At 39.9% G+C, this 18,896-nt stretch overlaps 1 protein-coding gene across 2 annotated transcripts; it reads right to left on the reverse strand.

Moving 5' to 3' along the window:
- Positions 1–1,474: 1,474 nt before the first annotated feature.
- On the reverse strand, positions 1,475–17,589 carry LOC137170968 (phospholipid-transporting ATPase ID-like). 2 transcript variants are annotated; one of them, XM_067574655.1, is made up of 28 exons: positions 17,224–17,589; positions 16,449–16,532; positions 16,180–16,238; positions 15,885–15,998; positions 15,675–15,773; positions 14,067–14,128; positions 13,850–13,922; positions 13,566–13,636; positions 13,296–13,378; positions 12,713–12,871; positions 10,119–10,207; positions 9,620–9,813; positions 9,286–9,494; positions 9,155–9,198; positions 8,891–9,056; positions 8,417–8,605; positions 7,951–8,066; positions 7,671–7,835; positions 7,191–7,302; positions 6,914–7,019; positions 6,280–6,430; positions 5,724–5,907; positions 5,350–5,573; positions 4,506–4,589; positions 4,112–4,357; positions 3,872–4,010; positions 3,329–3,459; positions 1,475–3,011 (listed from the first exon to the last, which is right to left on the reverse strand). In XM_067574655.1, the coding sequence occupies exons 2-28, from the start codon at positions 16,501–16,503 to the stop codon at positions 2,748–2,750; spliced, it is 3,588 nt and encodes a 1,195-aa protein (XP_067430756.1). In that variant the 5' UTR covers positions 16,504–16,532; positions 17,224–17,589; the 3' UTR covers positions 1,475–2,747. The 2 variants fall into 2 exon arrangements, with proteins under 2 accessions (XP_067430756.1, XP_067430757.1); XM_067574656.1 differs by lacking the exons at positions 15,675–15,773; positions 15,885–15,998; positions 16,180–16,238; positions 16,449–16,532; positions 17,224–17,589 and adding an exon at positions 14,956–15,094.
- Between the last annotated feature and the right edge of the window lie 1,307 nt (positions 17,590–18,896).

Genomic DNA, 18,896 nt, shown 5'->3' on the forward strand with positions numbered 1-18,896 from the left:
GTATGCATGTATCCCATTCATGTGTGAGTGTGTTTGTGTACGTTTGTTCTTTATTGTGTCTCTGGCACAATGTCTGCATGCAAATGCTTTCTTTGCCTTGACTCCCATCCATTTTCCTCTCTTTGCTCTTGTCCCTGATTCATCCTAGTTTCTGTGTCGTGTATGAGCGGGGGACCATCCCGTTTATGACAAAGTCCTGATTATTCTTGGCACTCTACATAACTTCTCTTTTAGTTACAGCACCATCACTACTCCTAGCTTCATTTTTTCAGTGATATGGGCCAAAAAGAAGGTTGTGGAAGAGATTTCATATGTACTATTTTAGGTTGTTTCAAAATGGAAAAAAGCCCAAGCTAATCTATTACTGTGTCGTGATTGTGGTTAGGGTGTGCCACACAGGCAGGCTATTTATAAAGCATGCCAGTCCTCATTCCTGTTCCATACTGTGGGATCATGCAGTGACCTTCACTGGAGACTGATGAGCCTGCTGACTGTGCTACATGGCCATACGGGGAGGAGCAATCAGCGAGGGTTAAACTGGAGGAAGCTATATGAGCTGGGATTAATTTTTTAATTGAATCTATTTAGCATTCTGATGCATCATGTCTAGTACATCTAGATGTCTGTAAGTGTGTAAAATATTTGTGAATATTATATACTGCTTGTTTTGTCATTTTTTTTAAAAAGTGCTGTTATTAGTCTTAATATTTTGGCACAATGTACACTTCTTCACACCTCTTTCTTTTTCTTGGATCGAGGATCAGGAAGCAGACTGAAAGCTCTTCTGGGTCCGTGCCATGCCGGGAAAGCCCTCAACCAGTGATGTCATTGCTTGCTGTTGAGGGCTGAATGCAGTATGTGTGTGTGTATCTGCTGATGAAGATGTATAGTATGTATGGGAAGTGTGCATGAAAAGAGAGGGAGAGGAAGACAGGCAGAAAGTGCGCACAGCTGCATACATAATGCAAGCAAATCTGAAGGAGGTTTGGGCTGAGGCTTCCGAAAAGAGGTCAAGTTATGAAATATTTACAATAAGCCCATATGTTTTCCCATACGTCATACAGATTCTAACAACTTTTCCCCAATGATTCTGGAGTTTTTTGTTTTAATGAGATAAGTCATATGACATATGATATACTAATTTTGTGAATTTACATGAAAGTTTTGTGATATAACAAGATAGAATGACATGTTGTTATAACACAAAAAGTTTCTTGTTTAAACAGAATCATTTTTATCAAATAATAATGAGATAAATATACCATAACATGAAAAATCTTATTATATATATCTTATTATATCTTATTATAACATGAAAGGTTTCATGTTATAAGAAGAAACTGAGAATATGAAAGTATTTACTGCAGTTTGTTCCTCGTTCTTCCACTATATCTTTCTTACTACCTCTGCCTGCTTATTTCTTAGTTTGCCTTGACAGTGAACCAATTTGATTCGGAAGAAAATGGCTACACAGTTGTAAATGAACTCATTTGTTTTATTCACACGTGATCCCCTATGTTAAAATTTGAATGATCATGTTCACGCTCCTATCCCATCAGATATGAGTCAGAGGAGCCTACCATGAAAACATGATGGTCTCAATACAAAATATATTGAGTAATATGTGCGGTCCGCTGGTTCTTATAAGACACTTAAACCATACAACATTTACTTTACTGGCTCTGGAAATTTGAAAACACAGTTACAAAGACAACACTGACCCCTGGCTGTACTGTGACAATACTGTGACTGAGTGGTCAAACAGATCATTAACACAGTGTAGAACAAACATAAAACAATATTAAAAAATATTCATGTAAATAATTACGTAAACAATAAAAGCCAACAGAAAATAGAAATGAAATCACTGTTTCTCAAAATGACGCACTGAGCATTGACAATTAACTTGAGGTGGAAAAAAAGAATTAAGAAGTACAAAATGCAACATCATGTTGCAGGCAGTGTGGTAATCCAGATTCTCCAGATCAGCCAGTGGCAATTTTTAAAAGAAATGTTTAACTTAACAATCTAGAAATCACAACAAATACTGTAAAAAAAAAAGAAAAAGGTGTGCATGACACAAAGTTAATCTCATAGCAATTTATGGTTTTGCGTATTTTAGCCCATGAAGTACAAACTGCATACATTATTTCTGGATATTTCCAAGAGCTTACCATAAGATTTTTAGGCTAATTTTTTACCCTCCATGTTGCTTTTAGTTTCTGTTTATTTCACTACAGTATTAAACCATGCTTGAGACTTAGAATATTTTGTCACATCTACATTATCAGTTGCAATCAAGTACTGATTTAAAAACTCTGTTAGCACGTTCAAGGTCTCTCTGATATCTGAAATTTGAGAGTTGAGCTAAATTTGTGAGTTATGTTGTTGGAAGATCAAACCCACTTAGGCATGTTGTGAAATAATGCGTTGATCCTTTTTCAGCAACTGGCTGAGTTGCAAAATATGGAGATTGTAGTGTACTTGAATGCAACAAGAAAGATTTTCACTAGTCCCTGCTCGAAACCAATGTCTGTTTAGAAGGTAGAAAATCTATCTAAAATCTGCTGGTATTCTGGGAAACAGTCAGCAGTAATGTGAACTGTAGTGTATAAGAGTTGTACTTCTTGAGCTGAAAAGACCATCAGTGTGGGCTGTATGTGCTCCCAAGTACACCATCTTCACAGCATTCATCACATTGGTCCCACACACTCTCTGCAGTGGTTTAGTCCCTGCATACCTCCTGTCTAATGGCGCCGTGGCTCCTGTGGCTCCTCTGTAATGGTGTGGTAGTGCTGTGGCTGATTGTGATCCAGAGGAGAGTCTGTTTGGGAGAACAGGACCGATCGAGTCTTCGGGGGTCGTTTCATCAGGAATCTTCCAGATGTCACCAGATCACCATAGCCCTGGGAGTGAGAGAAGGCGTAGCCCGACCGCCGGGTGCTGATACGCTTGGTAGGTATACGGCGCGTTGGAGCTGGCAGCGCCTCCTTTCGCAACTTATGCCTCACCTAGAAGAAACATGTCTTTTATTCTTCTTAACATGGGTACATTTCAGCTTACTCAGGACAGAATATTTCCATTGATTCACATGCTTCTTCAGGGTTTACTTATATTACTTATATTCTTATACCATGTTTAAATGGTAAACAATGTTTAACTGATTTATTGCCATTTAACACATTTATCATTCAGAGAACTGTATCTTTATTTATAGAGGTAGCAACAGGATGCATAAAAGACAGGATGGTTAGGGTTAGGGTTAGGGTTAGTGTTAGGGTTAGGGTTAGTGTTAGGTTTAGGGTTAGTGTACGTGTCATGTGCCCACCTTGTCATTGATGGTGGGCCAAAGCTGAATGAGAACGAAGCGGAAAGCCACCACAGGCAGAATACAGAGGAGGGAAGTCAGGAACATGGTCAGCCACACGTTGGGCTGACTCAAAGAGTTTCTTGCAGTGCCTGGAGTCCCAAAAACATCAGAACAGAAGGAGTCAGAATCACATATGAAAAAGGATCTATTATTACACAACTGTATACCATTGTGTATGGATTGTAAGTGACTTAAAGGGTTAAAGATTCAATGCACAAAACCACAAAAACATAAAATGAAATTCTTACATGGACACACATGAGTGTGTCGCATGATTATTGGCAAACCAATTCTCTATGTTGTTAGCCTCTTTTAAACTATATTGGCCTATATATAATGGACTAATGTGGGAACTTATTGATGTTAACAGACACCCAAAAAGAAAATGCTAGTCAGGAAATGAATCCTACAGTGTCCTGAATGGATTTTCTCAGGAATAAACAGAAGATCAAGGGGCACCAACAACCTCTCTGCTCTCATACATAAGCTTAATCTACTTACCGATGAAGGGGAAAGAGGAGGTGAAGATGAAGAACATGCCATTGCTGTACATGGTAAATGTGATGGCAAAGTAGGCAGCCAGGCTGCCCCACACAAAAAACTGGTTGACTGCCGTCCAGTAATGGGTGTCCAGACACAGCTGAAAAATGTGATTTTGAGTAAAAAGTTGCTATTTTATCTTGGTGCATATATTTATTCACAACATGTGTAAGTGTGGGTGATATCAACTGTACCCCTCACCTGTATGTTCATCACAACGAGCAGACAGGTCTGCGCCAGTAAAGCGAAGGACTGATAGTCTGCAACATCTTTGCCATCATCTCGGACCGTGTCACGCATGGCAGCCCATGGGATGAAGAAGAGGACGAGGGAGCTGTAGCAGCTGTGCATCATGCAGCGCACAAAGGCTTTCTTATTGAAATATAGATTCAGTGGGCCTGGAGAATAGAGCTGAGGATACTGGAAACTCCAGCGGTCATTCACATCCTACAGAAACAGAGCGTTAGAGAAAAAGAGAAGAGGAAGCCTAGAGGATACAGACACCAGGGTGTGAACTAATGATAAATTATATGATGTTGTTACAGCTTGTATTTGAATTTCTGAGTAGTTAATAAATTTTCCCCTTAGTGCATACCTGGTCAAAAAGGCTCATGCCCAGGACAGGAAGAGCTGTGTAAACCAGGTTGTACAAGGTGATGAACCACTCATCATACACAGTCTATGAACAAAAACAACAAAGACAAAATTAAACATCAAAATACAGCATTAATACCACTGTCTGTGTACAGTATATGTGTATGTACACCTCTCCTGGAGCATTTGGTGGAGACGTTTATAGTTTGCTAATTGCTAATAAGGAAACAATTTGCATTTCTCTTTTAAATGTTGTCACTTTCTCTTGAGTCTATAAAAGGATGCTCAAATTTCATTTCAGCATAATAGACATAACTGTGTGGTCTTAATGACATATAAAGGAGCATTTCAGCTCTGCAATTAATACTTTTGTAAAGACTACAACATTCAGTTTTAGTTACAACTGTGTGTGAGAGGTTTTGTTATAACTATAGGACTATTTTTGAAGCTGTAATTTCTGCTGTGATGCATTGTATAGTATGATCTCCATGTTACATGTATCCCCTTAACAAAGCAAAAAATGTATACTTCTGTACTCTGTGTATATGCAATTTTTTTCTATGAGCATCTTGATCATCACTTCTGGAACTGCATTATTTCATTTAACATCATACCATAACATTACAACTGAAGTGGAGTGAAACATTGCATTTCTTTTGCAAATTGCATTATACATTTATAGTCAACATGTCAATATGAACTGTTCTTAGAGTTACTTTTGTGCCTTACTAGAGTCCTTATTCACATTGCATGTAATGTAACCCATTAAACAAAACATAATTTCAATGGTAGCCTGTACTCATCAAATTTTAGCAGCAACATTTCTTCTCTCACATGTCTCTCACCTGAGCAGAGAAGCCACAGAAGAAGGCATACCAGAAATGCACAAAGGTGAAGGTGAAGTTCTTGTAAAAGAAATATCGCAGGAACTTGCACATGCGCAGGTAGGACCAGCGACCGTGCACAAGCAGGAGGCGTTGGAGGTAACGGAACTGGGCGAAGGAGTAGTCACTGGAGAGAACTGCCTGCATGCCCTCCTGACCACTGATGCCTACACCGATATGAGCAGCTGAGGGACAGACAGGAAAAAAAGAAGCAGATTTAGAGTTGATGTTTGTCAAATAATACACACAATGAATAACCATTTTCTAGATGTTTGGTTTTGCTGCAAATACATCTCTGCGGTTCTTGTATTAGTGTCCGAATTGAATGTGATTACCCTTGATCATGCTGACATCGTTGGCCCCGTCCCCAATGGCCAGAGTGACAGCCTGCTTGTACTTCTTGACCAGCTGAACCACTTGGGCCTTCTGCAGAGGGGTGACCCTGCAGCAAATCACTGTCTGACACATACATGCTGTCCTCAGCAGCTCCAGCTGCAAGCCCTTCTCCAGTGCAAAGGCCTGAGAAGGAAAGAGGAGAAACAGAGGTAAGTCACCCCAACACAACACCATCCCCCTAAAAACAATACCAAAATACCAAAAAGAAAGTCTCCTTCATTTCTTTTTATGTTTTTATTGTAGAATGTAATCCCACCCTCCCCCAAAGAAATCCCATAAAAATACAGAAAGCATGACCTCAGTGCCCTTGGTGACACAGATTATTAAAAGTTAGTGTGGTGACTTTGCAGTCACCCCCCCCCAGGCAACTTAATTTTTTAAGATATTAACAATATCCGGCAGGACTTTTTCTGGCTCGAGAACAGACGGAAACAAAAGTGTACAAAATTTCTTGTTGATTCAGCAGCTATGGGAAATAGTGATGTTCCTTCTTACCAAACTGTGTCCATTTATAACCAGGCCATATTCTCCATCCACCTTCTCATCCTGCACAGTCTCTGTCTTCTCAAGCCAAAACAGGCCTGCACGAGCTTTGCTCACAATTGGCTCTTCTGCTCCTTCTGGACACATTTTCCTTCTTGCATTCCTAAAAACAGGAGGACATGGAGATGTATTTCTCAGAATGATGTGTTTGGGATAGAAACAAATGATTAAACATGAACTGATTACCTGCAAAAACTGTCAGAACTTGGCAACATAACAAAAACAGTTTAATGATAAACTTTAATCAGCTTCTGTCTTTCATCTTCTTCTTCATGGATATTCGACAGTTAACATAATGTCTCTTTCAATGGCGGTGTATTTTAATCTGCTGATTTCATTTACGGGTATTAAATTAATTATTTTAAAGATCAATTTGCACCTTCATTTAGAGCTGCGAATTTTGTGAAGCACAGTTTCAATACAAAAAACTGCAAAAACCTGTAATCTCAAAAGGGTCACTCATAGTGATTAGATCACAGATAATTACTTTGCAGCTCCCCTCAGCTCTACGGAGCTTTATAACATCTTTCAGTTTTGCAGCCTGCAACTGTAGTATTTCAGTTAACAGCATTTCTGACTAACTTACTGTAGCTCCTCTTTGACTCCTTCCGCCGTATTTGCTGCCACAATGAAAACCTCCTTCATCTCCTCTCTCAGCATGTTGCAGGAATAGCCAATGTTCTCCGCTGTCTCTGTTTCACAACATTAATATTTACAATCACTGTGGAGCAGTTAATCTGTCAAACATGCCAAACAGTAACTCTGGCTCTGAGTTCATTTGTCAAGTGAAGTGAACCCATGGAAACTGGGCCTGCAGGGTGTGTGTGTGACGTGAATGGAAATATACCGTATGTGACACTAACCCTGTTTATCCCCAGTCAAGACCCAGATTTTGATGTCAGCTTTAGCCAGTTGCTCTATGGTCTGTGGCACACCGTCCTGCAGCTTGTCCTCCACAGCTGTTGCCCCCAACAGCTAAAAACCGCAGCAAGAGTACAGAGTGGTAATGTGAAACCAACAACTATATTTCCCAATGTTGTATGTTCAAAGCAACAATTTCAAAATCATGTTGGCTCATGTTGTATCTCTGGAAGATTTTAAAAAACATCTGATGATAAAGTAATGCTGGTTTAACTGGCTCTTAATTATTCATATTAGATCTTTTTGTTAGTTTGAGGCAGTGTATAATCTTGTAATGTGTTATGTTGCAGGATATACAACATATTAAATTCTTCTCAATATTAATCAAGCAACCAAACTACCCACCAAAAAGTTAACCAGCCAGTTGTTGAGAAAATCAAATGATCTAGCAATGTGTCAAAGTACTCAGCAGGTGGACTCACCATCAGGTCTTTTTCTATCTCTTCATAAAGTTCATCAAGTCTCTGCTCTCTATCATCCATGGCAGTACTGGCGTCATGGTGGCGTTGTTTCCACTCCTCCATGTAGCTCTCATCCAAATCCTTGTAGGCCAGAACCAGTGTACGGAGGCCGTCACCTGCATACTCCTATTTTGGTTTGGACAGTTTAAAGCAGTTAAAAACACAAATCCTGACAAGTTTTGAATGTACATTAGTTTTGTATAGGAATACACATCATGAGAAACCCAACAGCATCACTTACATTGAGGTGTCCAGTGGTAAATTCCATCAGCTTGTTACAGGACGGGTGCAGTCTTTCATAGATGATGGTGTCTGCTCCTTTGCAGTATAAGGTCATCTTGCCCTCAGGGTTACGCACTGGAAATCATAGTGAAAGTTACTTAATGAGTCCAGGCTTGACATAAAAACTGATCAGGATGTTGGTAGGGTTATTTTCATGAATTTAAATGAGTGTCTTAAAAAGGATGATTTCCTGATTTTACTAGATTGCTATTGAGCGGCCAACAGAAGAATCTCAATTGTCAGAGTCCTTGAATGCACCAACAGTATTTTTTTAAATGGAAACTGTATTATCATGCAATTATAAGTGGGATCAAATATCACCTCTATTAAGAAAATATATGGGAATTCAGGCAAACATAATTGTTTGGCAACAAACAAAACCACAAACATGGAAAACCAAACTTCTTGTCACTACTTTCTCTCACCAATGACTGACATCCTCTTGCGCACATTATTGAAGTCCAGAACAGCCAGAAGCTCATAGGTGACTTGTTTTCCCATCTCCACGACCGTGATGGTCTCTGGAGTACGTGAGCGGAACACAAACCCAAAGTTTCTTGCTGCAGTCACCAGGGCGCCCTCATCAGGAGACTGAGCCTGATAGTAGAGCTCCCCTGCCAGGAGAAGAAGATATACTTAAAGAATCTGTCAAATAATTTTAATGGCATAAGTTTTCATTTGTAGAAATATGAGGAAAAAAAGAAAAAGAAGAGGAAACTAAAGTAAAATAAAGAAGAGCAATCTGCATTATTCAGGACTGATCTCTTCTAGGATTTCACACACCATTAAAAACCTATTTAATCATCAGACACAGGACATGAGCGATGTAATCCTCCTGTTTTAAACCACTGCAGCCACTTGCCATGCAGTAATAAAGACGTCCATTAGAGGACACTCACCCTCTTTCTTCTCCTCAGGCATGACAGTGTGGCACAGAGCCAGCAAGCGAAAGAAGTCCTGTGCCGCCAGGTTTCCCTCTCTCACCGTCTCCACCAGGCTGTGGTCGTGAAAGATGAACTTTGGATCAGCCAGCTGGTTCCAGGTGAAATCCACTTTCTGTGTCTTCTGCAGAGAAAAATAAGAGAAGAGAAACAAGAGTTGGAGTAATACATGCATTAAAATTCCCAAAAACATACAATCATGTATCGGTGCTCTCCTCTCACCTCTGTTATTTCCATCCTTTGTCCAGAAAAATCAAACAGCTCCCCTGAGTGACAGAGACATACACACCAAAATCAGTCATTGAGCTCATGCTGGTGTGTCCATTCATCTTTACATAAGCAGAGCTGCTCACCATATGCTTTCCCATTGATGGAGCACTTGTTGAAAGTCATTATGTTCTGCGTAAGGGTGCCAGTCTTGTCGCTAAAGATATATTTGATCTGGCCCAGCTCCTCATTGAGTGTGGTGGTCCTCGCCTGGGCAGGAGTGTCATTTTTGGGGTAATACATCTTCCGGTCCCAGTCTATGTAGAAACTGTTCCCCAGACGGATGATCTCCACACTGACACATAAGGGTAAAGATGTCAAAGTGTGAGACATGCAGGAACGCATAAACAAAGAACAAAGACTCTAAACTTGTCACAGTGACTTTTGTTGATTTAGTTATCTTTCTGTGCTTGAACATACCTGACATAGAGAGAAATGGGCACCACTGTGTTGAGGATGATGACGTAAGACCAGAAAGAGAGGAAAGCCGAGAGAGCGGCGTCAACCCCCTGTTCTCTAGGGAGGAACGCTGTGAACAGTGAGCCCTCCCTCACCTCCCAGATTGCATTGCCAATGGCCAGAACGGAGCACATGAGCGCCAGGAAACCAAAGATCTGATAGATTAAAGATATTTTTTCATTATATTTAAAAAAAAGAGAAGACTACTGTCATGAATACTGATCAAAACCCAGCTGTATGCACATTATAATAATTTATGTATATATATACATAAATTATATCTTGTGACATATAGTGTCACAAGACACATGACAAATTTTACTTACTGCTCCCAATTTTTTGATAATTCATTCATAAGTATGTTACAAATTATAGTCAACATTAAAAAGCATTTTTGGCTGAAGTGTACATTGGAGATCGTGTGTATTTGTGTGTGAGTGTGCATGGACATTGAACTCACACACAACACCAAGACATTCATGAGGTGATCAATGCTCGTCCGTTTGAACGTTGTCTTTCCGCTGTTCTGCATCAGCTTGGTGTCAGGACCTGGAAAGATTCAATCTCTTGTTCAGATACATTGACAATCATGCAGATAAGAGGCACATATGTAAACTGATCAGCCACAACATTAAAACCACCTGCCTAATATTGTGTAGGTTCCCCTTGTGCTGCCAAAACAGCTCTGACCCATCGAGGCATGGACTCTACAAGACCTCTGAAGGGGTCCTCTGGTATCTGGCACCATGAGGTTAGCAGCTGATCCTATTTGTCCTGTAAGTAGCAAGGTGGGGCCTTCATGGATCAGACTTTTTTCAGCACATCCCACAGATGTTCGATTGGATTGAAATCTAGGGAATTTGGAGGTCAAGGCAACACCTTGAACTCTTTGTCTTGTTCCTCAAACCATTCCTTAACAATTTTTTGCAGTGTGGCAGGACGCATTATCCTGCTAAAAAAGGGCACTGCCATGTTTAGGTCGGTATACATGTCAAAGTAACATCCACATGAATGCCAGGACCCAAGGTTTCCCAGCAGAATGTTGCCCAGAGCATCACACTGCCTCCACCGGCTTGCCTTCTTCCTATAGTGTATCTTGGTGCCATCTCTCCCCCAGCTAAATGATGCTCATGCATCTGGCCGTCCACATGATGTAAAAGAAAATGTGATTTAAAAACCAAACCGCCTTCTTCCATTGCTCCATGGTCCAGTTCTGACACTCATATGCCCATTGTAGGCGCTTTCGGCGGTGGACAGTGGTCAACATGAGCACTCTGACTGGTCTATGGCTACACAGCCCTATATGCAGCAAGCTGCGATGCACTGTGTGTTCTGACACCTGTCTATCATAGCCAGCATTAATTTTTTCAGCAATTTGTGCTACAGTAGCTCTTCTGTGGGAAGCCTTAGCTGCCCACGTGCATCAGTGAGCCTGGGGTGTCCATGTCCCTGTCACCGGTTCACTGGTTGTCCTTCCTTGGACCACTTTTGATAGGTACTGATCATACCAGGAACACCCCACAAGACCTGTCGTTTTGGAAATGCTCTGAACCAGTTGTTTCACAATTTGGCCCTTGTTAAAGTTGCTCAGATCCTTACACTTGCCCATTTTTCCTGCTTCCAACATACCAACTTCAAGAACTGAGAGATGTTGCTGCCTTGCTGCCATTGTAACGAGATAATCAGTTATTCACTTCACTTCACTTCACTTCAATGGTTTTAATGTTTTGGCCGATCAGTGTACATTTTCAGCAACTGTAGAGGTTTATTTTAAAGTAGACATTTGTCTCACGTGTGTGCTTGTCCTCCAGTCATTAACTTCCTAACAAACAGGTGAGTATGGGCCTATAAATGGTGGCTAGAGTTTGTCAACACTGCATTGTGAGTGAGGAAGCACCACTTGCTTAAAACTTACCATATCTGTTGGTGTTTTATGCTATTAAACCTGCTGTTCTCATAGTATCTTTCTTTTTGTTTCTTTGGTTTTGTTTAGATACATTTTTTCCTTCATTCAGTTTAATATGCTGCTGTATGTGTGCTGTTTTTAAAGATATATATTCATTGTTTGTTCTTTTTCTTGCTCATATGTTTGACTTGCACTGGACCCTCTAGAGACAACATTTTGTTCAACTGTATGTGTGAATTCATGTGTGTTTTAGTGACAAATAAACTTGAACTTGAACTTGTATTCGAGATTCAACGGACTATTGATTTCTTATCAGTCAAAAGTCCAAAGTTAGCTTATAAAGTGATTCAGAATGGCCATTTGCCAGAGTTAGTACAGAGTTAATGATTCCTCACCTACCATTACTATTATCCCAATACAATTAATGTATTACTAGTCATGGCTATATTTTATTTACTGTTATAACTTTGTTTTTTCTATTTCTCCAACAGGTCTGTTTTGTGAACCTCTAGTGCCGTCTGCGGGGCCCCTGCAGACTAGAGGGGTGTGCCTCAAATTTAAAGTCCCCCTCCACTCAAAATATGTTTTTCTTCTTGTTCCTTCAGTTGGATGTTTGAGCGTCACTGTACTGAATGATGTATGTGTAGAGTTTGACTCTAGAAAGCTGCTTTCACATTCAACTGCCGAAGGGTGAAAGTTTATCTGTGCTCATTGAAAATCTGATGATTTGTGACATCACAACTAATTTGGAAGCTAATTGTGGTCCAATATTAAACTTACACAAGTGTGATGTGGATATGTATTCATAGATTCTCAAATTTTTAATGAGGGCGAGGGAGATGATGCCATTTTAAGGATTTTAACGTGGTAATTATACTTTTTTTGTGGAAAAACCAGATATCAGACACACATAATTGTTCCAAGCAGAGTACTTATATAGCTTATGTCTTAATATGTGTCTGGAGGGGATCTTTAACAGTCTGTTTGTGGAACTTGTTAGCATGAATAAGCTAGCTGTGGATGTCAACCTTTTACAAACATAGTTAATCAGCTTGTTGGAGCCAAAAGTGCCAAAAGTTTGTTCCTCATTACAAAACACTAGAAAGAAAAAGTACATAATTAACATCTAGCAGCTAGTGAGAGTTTACCTCCAAACACAACCAGACCGAAGCACCAGTCTGTGTTCCTCAGAGTACATCCTCGCAGCAGCACCTTGTCGTTGTCCAAAGCATACGTCTGTCCGTTCAGAGATAGGGTCCCTTTGTACTTGTCCAGACGGTTGTTGGGAGGCTCACATCGCACTTCACCTGAGAGACACAGAGGTGAGGTTTCAGCAACACATCCAAGGAAACTGTTCATAGGAAAACTTGTTTTTTGGCTTCACCTGTAAAGGTTTCAGTTAACTTTGATTCTTACTTCCAGCACAGCTCAGAAACAAAAAAAGTAAGAAATTCCAATCTACAATTTTTTTGTAAATTAAGCACAATAGAAATCCTGATATCTCGATCTTAGCAAATATCCTATCCTATCAAATTTCTTCCATTTATTTTTCTCTCTCTCTCTGAAATACTAATATTGTTATGTACATAAAAAGTTGGTCACAGAAATCCCAATATCTTTACTGAAAATCAAATCAATTTTCCCCCACATGATTGGTACTTGGTGAAGAATCCAGATTACAATTCTAAAAATCTTGGTGGTTTTTTAATGTTGTTTCATTCGGCTTCTCACCATTGAAGCCAGCCAGTGCATCAATGCTGTCTCCCAACTCTCCAGTTACAGTCAGAGCCTGTTTCACCTTCAGATTGGTTTCACTGGGGGAGACCAAAAGGACATGAGAAGGAAATGACTGAGGGGAAATTCAAGAAAGTGTGAGACATTAGCCGTCAGCTATGCCTGCAACACACCCATGCACACACATACACACATACACACTGCACAGTCTAAAAAGCTTATATATCCCAGGAATACATACCCAAAAATCAAACTAAATATACACACCCATCTAATTCAGCAGTTTCTACGTAGACCAGATTGAGAGGCTCACTGCTTGACAGCAACAGAAGATCTGCCTAAGAAAAAAAGTATACAGTACAGACCGCTGAAAGTATAGAAGATAATAAGATAAGATAAACTTTATTATCACATATGGAAACTTTGTCTTGGACTCAGTGTAGCTGTTATCACTAAGAGGCGTCAAAGTGTACAGTTAACATGGCAATTACAAAATATAAATTACTGTTAGTCTTTATTGTGGCATTGCATTTTATTATCTTCGTACTTACTGTGACAAACTGATTATTCTCCAGTTTGATTATGTCTCCAACCTGAACATTCATCCATTTTTCACTTTTCAGTCTGCCAGAAAACAACAACAAAAAACACAAAATACACCATGAAATCACAAGTCATGACATTTTATAGCTTTTTATGTGTGTTCTTTCTTTCATTATATATCATTTACAAATATACAATATGAAATGTTTATCTTAAATGACTCACTCTCCATCGATGAGGACATCCACTCTCCGGTTATTCACTTGATTGTCGCTTTTGTGTCTGTTCTACTCAGTTGACACGAGATGAAGAGAAAACAGTTTATGTTTAGATACATTACATTATATACAGACATTACGATTAAGGTACTTACTTTCTGTCTAATATTGAGTGGGATTTCCCTTTAGTTTGAAGGGGACGTATCATGCACATTTTCAGGTCTATATTTATATTCTGGGGCTCTACTGGAATATCTATGCATGATTTACAGTTAAAAAAAAACTCCTTATTTATCTTATACAGACCCTTTATACAGCCCCTAAGTTCAGCCTCTGTCTCAAACAGGCCGTTTTAACTCCTGTCTCTTTAAGGTCCCCCTCCCAATTAACCCATTCAGTTCTGATTTGCCAGCTCCTGGAAGCTGCAATAGGGCCCAATCCCAAACCAGCCCCTATCCCCTCGCCCTATCCACTCCCCCTCCGTTTGCGTGTTCACGTGGAGGTTCGCCATATTAAGGGCAGCCCCAATCAAATTAGCATGGAGTGTAAGCGGACTGTGAGACCTTTAAATAGCGAGTCTGCATTGGTGCAGGCTTATGATCATCCTAACAGGAAGTGCACATGCAACGGGATAATGGAGGAAACAACATACAAATGTAAGAATTCTATCTTTCTAGTATTTTAAGTATTTTAGATCAAGCACACACACTTTTGTTTTCCTCATGCTTACTTTATAGTCTATAGACAAAATCTCAGAATGTGTAGTGTGAAAAGATAAAACAAAAATGAGGAGAATATCACTTTCTCACTAAGGTCGCTTGAATTGTAGCAAACCCACAAATGCCTGTATGCATACATAGCCTACATAAAAATAAATGAAAATATGTCAAATTTACCTCATATCTCATTCTCATGGTTTCATCTTCTGCAAGCAGCTATCCTTGCCTCTCTTAAACTGTGAAACAACATAACAGCCATGCAATCACGGCGTCTATCCATTGTCATGATGACGGCTGTTTCCTTGCTCTGGTAGAGTGGCACGGGCGTCCCATAATTTGGCTATCCATTTATACCCTCCCCCTCCATTAGAAGTGCCCTCCACAGCTGCGAGTGTAACTTGATTTGGAGAGACACTTGGTGGTGAAGTGGTAGTGGGTAGAGACTGGTTTAGGATTGGGCCTAGTAGTTGGATTTCTCTTCTTTTTTTCCTGTTCTTTACTCAATGTAAACTTCCCCAATACATTTGTACATGTTTGAGACTGAAATATGCGAGTGGACAATGCAAACAGCCCATGGAACAACCTTAACAAAGACCTTAGCAACAAAGACTATAGAACAGACGGTCGTTTGTGGTCATGCGGGAACAATCTGACATTAGTTTGATGAGGAAGTAGAAGTAACTTTTCAAACAAGTGTTCAGAGCAGGCTGGGCTTTTGACTTTCAGTGAGCATTTAGCATTACAGACGTTCACCTTAAGTTTTGGAACTGTTTAACATAGACATCATAACTGTATAAAAATAACATAAAATCACACAAAACATAATATGTCCCCTTTAATAAAGGGCTGTTTTCCAAATTTTTCTCAAAATATTGTTATACTGCTATACAGCTTACTATGTCATCGCTGGCGTCCTTGACCGCTGTTATAGACAGCACCAGAATCAGAGGGACAGCCGTGGTGAACCAGGAGAGAGAGGAGATTTGTGGGATTAGCTGTCGACAGAACACACACACAAGCAGACATACTGAATTCTGATTCAGTTGACATTCGTCTTCAAATCAGCAAACACTCTGCAACTGGATATGTGCAAAAACAATGTTTACCTGAAGGACAAAGAGGAAGAGGAAGTAGCCGTTGGCAAGCCTCCGGAATTGCTCAAAGAGGTTAAGTGGCAGGAAGGTGAAAATATTGTATTTGGAGGTCTTGATGGCATTATTCTGGAGTAGGAGGGAAGTGACAGATGCAACATGACATATGATAGAGACACGAGCACAAAAAAGTACTTATCACACCATATAGGCTACTGAATTATGAGGAATAAATGCCAAAAGGGATAAAAGGTCTCTCTCGTCCCTGTTAAACCTTGAACACAAAGAAAGTTTTTGTTTCTATACTTACAGCATAGTGATAAGACAGGTTGAAAGGTCTGTCATTAGCTCGCAAGTGTCTCTCCTCCTCTGTTGGTAAAGAAGTTAACAGATTCAGAGGAAGAAAAGGTTGAAGGTATGTCGGAGTACAACATACTGCAGGTAAAGATATTAGTGCACTGACATTTTGAAACTTACTCTGTATGTGACATACTCTATATGATGTGAGGACAAGAAAAACATACAGAGACAGTTCAACATTCAATGTAAAGTTGAGTGAGAAAGCTTGTAAGATCTCACCTGTCTTTTCCTGCCTCCCACACAATTCGCCAAAGTATGACACTACTGACCCCATCTTTAGCTCAGTTTCTCCATATTTCACACCTACAGCAGAGAAAAGGGGTTTGTACGTTTATCACAGAGTGACGTAGAGTCATTGTAGTCAGACTGTACCGACTGAAAGGTAAAGGTAAGATGGTGTTTAAATGCAGAAACATGTTGGACATGCATTGGATGCAAAGGAGAAATCTAGAAGTTTTTCTTTGAGGCTAACATGCTAACTACTCAAGACTTTATCTATGCTGCAGAGCTGTTAAGTAATTCATCCACTCCCTGCTCAACCCTTTGTACCAGAGTAACATCTATGCAAGATAATTCACAACCACAAAGATTAAGATCTTGATATGACCAGGAACTAGGAACATTTGACTTGTATACATTCACATTTACCGATCATCAGCTTTCAGCACCTTATGACACCCCAAATTAGAACAGAATCAGACAATAGATCAAAGACGTTTGTATTTTTCTTGCATCTTAGTGGGGAAAGATTTCAAAGTTTAAGCTCCAAACCAAAAGGAAACCAAGAGGCTTGGCTGGGGATGTTACTCACACATATATGAATTTGATCAGAGTTATTGTGAACCATGAAATGATTGAGCCACATGACCTGAAATTTAATTAGTCATGTACTGTATTTCAAATGTATGTATGTTCAAATGATCTTTGTCCACAAAAGTACCGGACATCCAATATTTTCCTGCTGTATCAAAACAAATGAAAATCAGCCACATACCTCAAACAAAAATGTGATTTCTTGTGTCCTTTAAGTGTTGCACACACACAGACACAAGGCCAAAAAAAAAAAAAAAAAAAAATCAAAGAGAGGGAAAAAAAACACAAGTTTCAATCCACCGCTTGCTTCCGTCTCAGATAAAGTAAATCCAGGCGCCTGTTTGCGCTCAGGCCAGGCACCAACCTAGTCCTAGACAGAGGATGGGGTTCGGCCGGGGCCCCCAGCCGAATGAAAGACACACAGGATGGATGAGAGGTGAAGTGGTGTAGTGGTGAAAGAGGTGCCTACAGTAGAGGTTTCAGGTTCATGCAGGAAGAGCCGGGATCCCCCTGCGCCTAACCGCTCAGGGCTTGAGCAAACAGTGCAGCGATCTTTGGACCTGGATGGTGAGACAAGTGTAGGGGCAGTAAAACAACAGTAGAGGTGAATGGCTGCAGCCAATCAGGGCCAAAATAAAGTGTTGTGATCTGGGCAGTGAGGTATGTAACACACCCAGTGATGAGTGCGCATGCTCAGATTGAGGACTTCTCTTTCTCTCATGTTCAAAATCAGCTCCTTTGTTTCGCCTCTTTCACAGTTGCATGGAAAGCAAAGCATCTGTTGTGTTCTTGAAGGATAAACATTTTTTATGACAACGAAAAGTGAGTTATGACAGCTGTGAATATTGTGACCTCATGACTGATATGCACATCCAGGTGCTTTCAGAAATGGAATTTAATACCTGGGCTTGAACACAAAGGAACGCTGTGTCGTTGAGGGGACCTCAGCATGAACCACTTGCAAAATTAATTAGTGTGTGCAGGTGTGTGTGCTCTCTGCCTGCAAATACACAGACATGAATCCATACTTGCACGTATGCACAGATGTGCACGTGCAAAGACATACTCACATATTGTTTAAAACAGATTTGATGACTGTCTTTGGGAGGATGCAACTCTGACCTCAATAGGAAGGTGTGCCATGTCGACAAACAAAAGAAGCTTTTGCATTTTATAACTGCACAGTGGTAGTATGAAATTCATCTGGCAGTTAGGCCTACACAAAAGTTACCAAGGTAATACATTTGTTGCAGTAAATCACACGACAATCTGAATCTGCCATATTTCTACAAATCTGAATCTTGAAAAAATACGATCTGTATTGCAGAATCAACTCATGAAGTGGAAAGAAGAAATTCAAAAATTGCACTTGATAAGCGCTTAGAAAATATGATTATTTTGTTTTACTCATTGACTGTGCAAATACTTTCAGACCCATAAACATATGACAAGAAGTGAAATGTGATACTTTACCGATTGCAGGCCAACTAATTGCTCTTATTAATATCAAAAGAATGCAAAAATGTTCAAAATGATCCAAGTCTTCTGCTTGATAATGTTTGAGGCTGAACTTTCTTTATCAGTCACTCGTTTTTCGGCTGTATATGTTAAAAGTCAGTGCTAGGCAGTGCTTGTCTCAGCAGGTTGTGCGCTATTAGTAGCAACCCTCTCATCTTATATAGAATCACTTGATTCAATGTTAAGGGGTCAGTTGAGATTTCGGCTGCCACTCCAATACAATGGAAATAAATGGAGTTGCATGTGTAGTACTCAGCAATGAATAAATCCAAAAAAACATTCCATTAGATTCACTGATACCTGAAATTCCTGAGTGAGTTTGTGAGTGAAAAAAGG

Source organism: Thunnus thynnus, chromosome 19, assembly GCF_963924715.1.
Source record: "Thunnus thynnus chromosome 19, fThuThy2.1, whole genome shotgun sequence".
Taxonomy (NCBI): Eukaryota; Metazoa; Chordata; class Actinopteri; order Scombriformes; family Scombridae; genus Thunnus; species Thunnus thynnus.

What these genes read in the sequence shown, in the direction of transcription:
- LOC137170968 (XM_067574655.1), bottom strand. Translation starts at nt 16,503, where the DNA reads ATGGGGTCAGTAGTGTCATACTTTGGCGAATTGTGTGGGAGGCAGGAA. An exon ending in TGCACTGGCTGGCTTCAATG is followed by an intron (nt 12,872 to 13,295) that starts GTGAGAAGCCGA and finishes TGTGTCTCTCAG; the next exon opens with GTGAAGTGCGATGTGAGCCT. An exon ending in CTTGACTGGGGATAAACAGG is followed by an intron (nt 7,020 to 7,190) that starts GTTAGTGTCACA and finishes GTTGTGAAACAG; the next exon opens with AGACAGCGGAGAACATTGGC.